The sequence below is a fragment of the Brassica napus genome, chromosome A2, assembly GCF_020379485.1.
Source record: "Brassica napus cultivar Da-Ae chromosome A2, Da-Ae, whole genome shotgun sequence".
Lineage (NCBI taxonomy): Eukaryota > Viridiplantae > Streptophyta > Magnoliopsida > Brassicales > Brassicaceae > Brassica > Brassica napus.
The window spans coordinates 5,939,314-5,946,979 of record NC_063435.1 but is presented as its reverse complement, the minus strand read 5'-3'; the positions used below and the strand labels follow the sequence as shown (position 1 = coordinate 5,946,979).

General features: G+C 39.0%; 1 protein-coding gene across 4 annotated transcripts; it reads right to left on the bottom strand.

The window, feature by feature from the left end:
* Positions 1-7,664, bottom strand: LOC125583942 (trafficking protein particle complex II-specific subunit 130 homolog). Of its 4 annotated transcripts, none has more exons than XM_048751560.1 (22): positions 7,443-7,664; positions 6,761-6,990; positions 6,444-6,625; positions 5,968-6,151; positions 5,609-5,699; positions 5,222-5,382; positions 5,030-5,119; positions 4,772-4,933; positions 4,444-4,505; positions 4,217-4,307; positions 3,826-3,989; positions 3,450-3,663; positions 2,793-3,338; positions 2,494-2,706; positions 1,972-2,362; positions 1,794-1,884; positions 1,634-1,718; positions 1,358-1,544; positions 769-1,073; positions 538-628; positions 257-440; positions 1-143 (listed from the first exon to the last, which is right to left on the bottom strand). In XM_048751560.1, exons 1-21 carry the CDS (start codon positions 7,504-7,506, stop codon positions 262-264), a joined length of 3,783 nt encoding a protein of 1,260 aa, XP_048607517.1. In that variant the 5' UTR covers positions 7,507-7,664; the 3' UTR covers positions 1-143; positions 257-261. The 4 variants fall into 4 exon arrangements, with proteins under 4 accessions (XP_048607517.1, XP_048607519.1, XP_048607516.1 ...); XM_048751562.1 differs by having other exon boundaries at positions 769-1,070; XM_048751559.1 differs by having other exon boundaries at positions 1-440.
* Between the last annotated feature and the right edge of the window lie 2 nt (positions 7,665-7,666).

The window sequence follows — 7,666 nt, the reverse complement described above, 5'->3', positions numbered from 1 at the left end:
CGTATTAAAAGTTTCCCTTTTGAAATAAACAGATAAAGAATTTGATTGTGACATTCATTTGGTGTGTAATGGTATCAAACAAAGGTGTTGTTTGCGTAATTCAAACTCCATTGACGACCAATGAACTCAATTCTTTGATATTTCTGTCGCAAACCAACAAAAAAGAAACATACAATAAAATACTTATTGACTGTTCTCGCAGCAAATACTCTTAATGAAATTTGAGTCGGGAGTGGAAAATGTTTAAGTGAACTACCTTTACTACTTGACAGGGACGCAATAGGAAGAACTGAGAAGTGGAGGCAAGACGCACACTAAGTGAGGACCTGGTGGATTGCTGCTTACATTTGCTTCTTCCACGTTTGGCAAACCGAGCTGAGGAGGACGGACATAACCCGCAACTAATGGAACACATAGTATCGATATTACCACTCTTGAACCTGTAATATTTTAACCACCCAACAAAACTTATCATCATTAGTATGCAAAGTCTTTCTTGATACAAAATAAGAACGAAGAAGGAAAGATTTACTTTACCTTGCTCCTCTGAGAGAGAGACATAACCCCTCTTCCTACCCGCAATCATCCAGTTCTCCGAATTTGCATTGACTTCGTATAACACCTCATCCTTGTGGAAACAAAACAATCACAAATTCAAAAAGGGAAACCCTGGTAATGATGAACTGATCGTGGATCGATGATTATAGCAAATGACACTCGGAAGGAAAAGTAATATATAATATAAAGTTCGATCTGGACATGACTTACATGTTGCTTTTCTACGGATTCACTTCCCTTGAGCTCTTTCAGCCTTTCGACTCTCCACTGCATGGTAATAAGTTTCCCGACCCTAAGACCATCAGAAGGAAGTGGAAGAAATCCAACTGTCAGGCAAGGATCAAGCACTGGGCGCTGCAAAACTATAGCACTCTTGAACACCAAATCTCTCCTTTCAGCATCAGCTACAGAGTGATCTGCAGCATCCACTGGGTTGTGTGCTCCAGCAGCTCTATCACCATGGATTTCATATTTGATATTCAGAATGCTCTCTGGTAGCTGCAAATCTTTCCCTTATGTTGTGCAAACAATTAGTTAGTTCGCAGTTATCCACAACATTTTTTGTAAAAGAAAATTGTCTCTGTTTTAGTATGCAATTGTCATTTTGTATATGCCAATACCCACTGCATCAGTGAGTTATGGATGAAAAGTACAAGTCAGAGGTCAAGAGTTTTGACCCGTTCAACAAGTGGATCTCCCTATGTATTATATGTTAAGTTATCATTATTGTACGCAGTGTTCTGACATCAGAAACAGTTTTCCTAATCGCAGATGGCCTTATCAGTTTAAGTGTGTTTACCTGATGGCATTGTCTTCTCTATGGATATACTGAACACAACTGCTGCCCTAGACCCCGGAGACACAACAAGCGGAAAGAACGTGGAAGTTGGTCTTCCATCACTTTTTCCATGAACAAATCCATCTTGAAGATCAAGCCAAGCATCAAGAACTATCAAGTTGGCCTTGACAAGGGAGTGTAGCATAACCTGTAAACAAGAATTATTTGATTAATAATCTTGGGTGGACATGAATAAGAGTGAGGGGACTGAGAGGTTAAGAATAAAAAGTTGGCTACCTGCAAGACCAATGTGCCATCATTGCATTTGTTTGCCACCCTTGTAGTCACGTCAAAAGGGTCGGTAAAATGTGCAGCTATCGTTCTGCCCACATAACAAAACCTCTGATGTGGAACAAAGATGATCAAGATTTACCATAACAGGAAATAAATACAATACCTCTCAAATATCTGGTTATGATGCACACCAAATTCAAGTTTCAGAGCCACAGTTCTCATTCCCTCTAAAATATCTTGTTTCAGTGGAGTGACTGTTAACGCAAAAGAAAATCGATCAGTGGCCAGTGGATGTGACGAGAGACATTGTAATAATCAGAAAATGATTTATTGCTGCAAACCTGAAGATGAACCTCTAGCAAGCTTCTCACTCAATGCACGAACAGGGACCCACAGAATAGAACTCACATTGCTCGCCCATTCTGAGAAAACTATTTTACCTTCGCAGAGATTAAGTACCTCTGAATCACGTTTTGGAGAGACATGGCTATCTTCTACAGAAACTTCAGCTTTTGTTGCACCAGCATCACAATCTGTTTCCATGTAACTCTCCATCTCAATGCCGTATGAGTCTTCAATCTTTAGCCCTGGACCAGTATCAATGTGCAAGATGGCGCCTTTCAGTGAGTAATTAATAGGACGTACAATGACACCAATCCACTGGGCTTCATTTATAAGTAGCGCAGAAGATACAGCTGCAGAAAGATCAACCAGAGCTCTTGGTTTGGCCACCTAAAGAACAAGATGTTTATCGTATCAATCAAGGAAACAAATGTTACATAAGAGTATCACTACTCACGCATGTAATTAAGGATTTTCTACTGTTCCACAAGCTGTAATAAATTTCTTCGGAGATCGTGTACCTTCAGGATAGGTCTGGTTGGCTTTTCATAACTCATAAAATCATCAGTTTCTCCAGGACCACCCTTTGAAAAGCTGTGAGACCTGAATCTCAAGCGGCCAATCTGGCCAGTAACGACTCCCAAAACATAGGAACCCGGTTTTTGTGGAGGCAAATCAAATGTGATAGTATTCCTTCCCGGCTTTAGTACAGTTGCAGCTGAACTCTTCAAAGCCTGAAACCCAATTCATATACATATTTCTTAAGAACGTGAAATTTGATAGAAGAATAGGACGAGAACAATGTCTAATGGAGCCAAACCTGGCCGCCTTCGTCAGTGTTGTTGGTCGCTACCAAGGTAAGACTAAGCGAATCAAGGGTGATATCATCAGGAAAGCCACTCCACACAGTGACAGATAGATTCCCAGGGTCTCCATCACTCAACTGAAGCGGAGGACCAGTATTTCCAGAAAATGTTATCAATGATGACACATCTAAGGGAACTGGGTTCTTCATTTCACTGTGTGCAATATTGACAACCTCGGACTGAAACGCTTGCCGCTCCTTGGACGAGAATAAGCTCTTATCCAACGAAAGTAGCCTAACACAAGATGACATGTACCCAGCTTGATCATTAAGAATCTTTTGACACTCAGCTAAATTGGGCAAGACTTCTGCTAGCAAATCTTGCCATCTTTCACCCGCATAAAGGGCGCAAACTTTTTCATAAGAGTTTGCAGCCAAATCATATTTCCCGTGCTTGAAGCAGACCGCTGCAATTTCACCATCAAGAACGACTCCATGTCTCTTCCACCAAGAACGGTGATAGTTTTCGGCAGCACCTTTGGTTAGATTAAGATATTTATGCTGCCACAACAAAATTTACACATGAAAAGCTAGAAGAAATATAAGATTCAAAATCAGAAGAGTATCCGTATGTAAATGGCCTTTGCACAATCAAACTTCCTCGTTTACTACCTCGAAATCCTGAACAGATGACAATGTCTTCAACAAATCGTGATCCGAAATGGTAAGCCGCAGAGCGTGTTCAGCTGCAACAAAAATTTCAGCAAGCCTCATAGGCCTATCAAGCGGACTCTCAAAATTTCCAGGTGAGGAATTTGTTCTCGACATGGGAGCTGCTTGTACTTTAAGTGATGAAGGGGTTCTCGGAGACGCTTCTAAACCTGATCTGTCGGAATATATAAACATATCATTTTAGTTCCTCAAAGAACAAACAAAGGTGATGATTTGCAATTCTTGCTGGAAATTCAAAAATATTTGAGATACAAGTGCTAACAAACTTTAAAACATTAAGGGCTAAACGGAAAATTTTATTTATAATTTTCATTACCCTTCGGTAAAACCTGGGCGGCCATCAAATATTTCAGAAATATTTCCAGTAGAAAGAGAAGCCCTTCTTCTGTTAGCCACACGTAGAAGGACAGATGGTTCAAGGGGCAAAGGTTTCCGTTGGATACCAAAGTGCTTGGTCCTTGAAGTTGCTTGTAGAAGAGTCTGTAAACTAGGAGATAAGTATTCAAAAAAAAACAAGATGGTATATATAGTTACGAAGACCTAGATTGCATATACATTCACAACACTACACTGGTAAACATAATTATGTTTGTGTCGACAAGAGGCTATGCAAGCACAATTAACTCTTAGCCTGTCTAAAGCATGGTTGGCTTAAGAAAAAGTGCTATAAGTTAACACATTCACGAAGCAGAACATGCAGATTATACCTTTTCTTTTTCAAGCACCTCAGAGGAAGCATCTGGTGGAAGAGATGGCCAGACCGCTGGTTTTGGCCAAGGCAGCATACTGAGACAAGCACTGCTCAAAAAATGCGTAGAAGTTACTACATTGGTTAAGCCAACAAAGACTTGCCTTGTTTTGTTTAAATGAACAGAATGAATACTTTTAATTAACAAGCAAATGCATATGCTATAATAAATATATAGACCGGTACCTGTTCAGTGGACTTTTTTCTATGTCTGTTCCATATCCTATCAGATATCCAAGTCTCATGAACTGCCATGAACAGAAAAGCATTTTAATGGGTAATACTTGAGAATGATTGGCTTATTAAATTCATATTCAACTAACAAAATCAAGTTTTAAGCGTCTGGACATGAATTAACAAGTATGTTCACATAAAACAAACTTTTACATAGGCAAATACAATATCACCTCAAAACATATATATATATATATATATTAACGGGGAACTCCATTCAGATTGAGAGAAACAGGGGTTGTGTGCATTCTCCCAATTCTGAAAGCAAAAAGATTTCTACCTTAAGCCGTGACAGTGAATAAAGATCACCCTGAAGACGGTAGAACTCCTTCTCAATATCAGGTGCAACAACGCCATCATGGTGATGAGAAGCAGTTGCATCGAGCAGCGCTAAACATGCAGTTAATACCCAAACTTCCCGCAAACAGAAAGGAAGTACACTCTACATAAATATCGAAAGAAGACGAAAAATAAGGACGAAAAATCAACAAATCAGAGGTATGATAGTAAGGATTTGTTTAGTAACAGTGTAAACTACCTCATGGAAGGTCAAGGCCTTTGCAAAACTGATAACAAAAGAATATCCCCTGGATGAAACTTCAAAAGGACGGTTCAACTTGAACAACAGCTGCGAAAAAACACATGTATGTAAGCTAATGAAAAAGTTGATGCTACAATTGTGAAAGCGAAAAAGGCACTGTATCCATATGATGCTCTTGTGTACACTAACCCGAGATTGACAGGCAAAGAGATACTGTCTGAAATCGAACTCTCTAAAAGAATCATCATGAACCATCTGTGTCAGTGGTTTGCTTCCTGGTTTCAGCAGCGCAGCTTGGTCATCCTCACTGTCGAATCCTCCAAATTCCCTCTGTTTCCCAGGCATATTAACTGCATCGTAGTTAATGCATAATAGATTATTTTCAGTAAAAACTTGGAAAAAAATAAACTAGTTTGTTATATATAAAGATAAAGAGAGATGTCAGGTTTTTCTAAACCTAAGAACATTATATTACATATAATCTATCTTCCCACTATAAATTAACATATGCAGAATAACCGTGGATTGTTAATGCCACGGATATGCTAGAGAGGGACACAGGGGTAGGAAAAGAACCTGTTTCCAAATAGCAGAGCTCTAGTTCATCATATTCACGTAATGCATCTTCATGAAGATGAGCAATCTCAAATATGAAAGCCAAACTTTCCTGAGACAGAATTGAACGTAAAGACCTTTAAGAAAATGAGACTGCAAGGATCAACGGTGGTATGTTTAAATTTAATAGATGAGGACTGTTCTCATATTTCTACGAAAAAAGTTTAACAAAAGGGACTCAAAATTTTCCATCAGAGACTTTTACCAAAACAGTACTAAATCAAATTATAAACAGGACGAAACAAAATTTTGAAACATTATATTCATCTGCATAGCAGCCACAGTTTGCTTTCCTTTCAGAAATAGAGAAGAGAGATAACCTTCAGGATGAAAAAGTTACAAAAGTTCCATATTGGCATAAACCGCTGCTCGGTGAGTTTGCGAATCTCATCCTCGTAGAACTGAACGCGCCTCTCCAAGGTATTCCTGATGCACTCGGTAATCTTTAATTCTAGATCCTCCCAAAAGTTTGCGTCGGGGCCATGTATATCCAGCTTACAGCACCTTAAAAGAATGGCACACATAGATTTGAGTCAATCGATCATGTAAATGAAAATGTGCAGTAGCGTCTACCCCTTCTGCATTATCTTAAGTAACTAATCTAGAGTATTCCAATGAGTGATTACTGCTAAATGGGCATCTAGCAAGAAATATGAGTTTAGCTTAAGAATCTATTTTTGGTAGGAGTTATAAATCAGTACGAGCAATCAAGCCTCTTTGATTGGCATGGTTTTACTTTGGTTATAGGCCAAAAGCACAAAAAAAAAAAAACACAGTCCAAAACTGCAATACTAACCTTTCTCTCTTTTTGGAACTGAAATCAACTTCAAGCTTGGCATATACTTTCTTGGCATTCTTAGTTGCTTGATCATTACTCGGGTGAGCCTTAGATACAAATACAATAAACCACTCCTTCTCATCGTTCTGAACAATTAATTTCAGACGCGGTTTAAGAATGTTCTTAAACTCATCAAGATCCTGCAAGGCCAAAGATATAAAACGTAACCAAATAAGTGATATTTGTTTCATATTTTAGTTTTGCAAGTGTACAGTCTCTCCACTGCCAAAGAATGAGATAGAGAAAAGAAAGCATGATAAGAACAAGACAAGTACCTCACAGGTGACAAGAACAATAGTTGCATATGGTTCTCGGAACCAGTACAGATACTGCTCATGCGGGAAGCGACTGCGAAGCCTGGCGTCCGTAGTTAATATGAACTCAACCGGCAAGTTCTCAACGAGAACGGGATTTCGAGTCTTGTTAGTCAAGACTGCTCTCTTCAATGGCTGATGTTGTTCAAACAATTCTTTAACTGTGGGCCATAGATCAGACACATCTTCGACTGTAATGAACGAGAAGAGGTAAGTCAGATCCACAAGTAAAGGAAACAAAAAAGGAGAAAACTTCTTAATATTAATGAGAAAGTAGAATTATATCAGAAACAAAAGCATAATAATCCATCACTGGTCAAGCCTTAGCTTAATAAAAAAACGTTACAGGGATGATTCAGTACGTTCTAAAAGCTCAAAAATGTAATCAAATATGAGATGAAAAGCTTCCCAACAATATAACATTTTTTTTAACATTTGAACTTCAAAATACGAAGAATGGTAGCAACCAACAAGATCACATTGTGAAATTCAGCTCTATATCGGACTTAAACTACATTGGGAAACTTTGATTTACGATTACAAAATAAGATCGCAAAATGTGGCAAACGATACAGATCCTAATCGATGAAGAGGCATAAGGCGGTGAAACTACACAGGAAGAAAAGAGAATGGAGAGTTTTACCGGCGGCGACGATGCGATCGCAGGAGTTCTTAATCGTCTGGAACTGAGCCAGATAGTTCGCCATCTGAGCTGTGGAAATTGCCGACGACGGAATCTTTTGATAAGATCCGAGATCGATCTTAACTTGAGAACATGAAAGAGGAGGGAGATCAGAAAGATACAGAGGGGAAGAAGGTGAATCAGATTTGAGAAAGCTACTCCCCTCCCCCTTTCTTTTCTGTTCA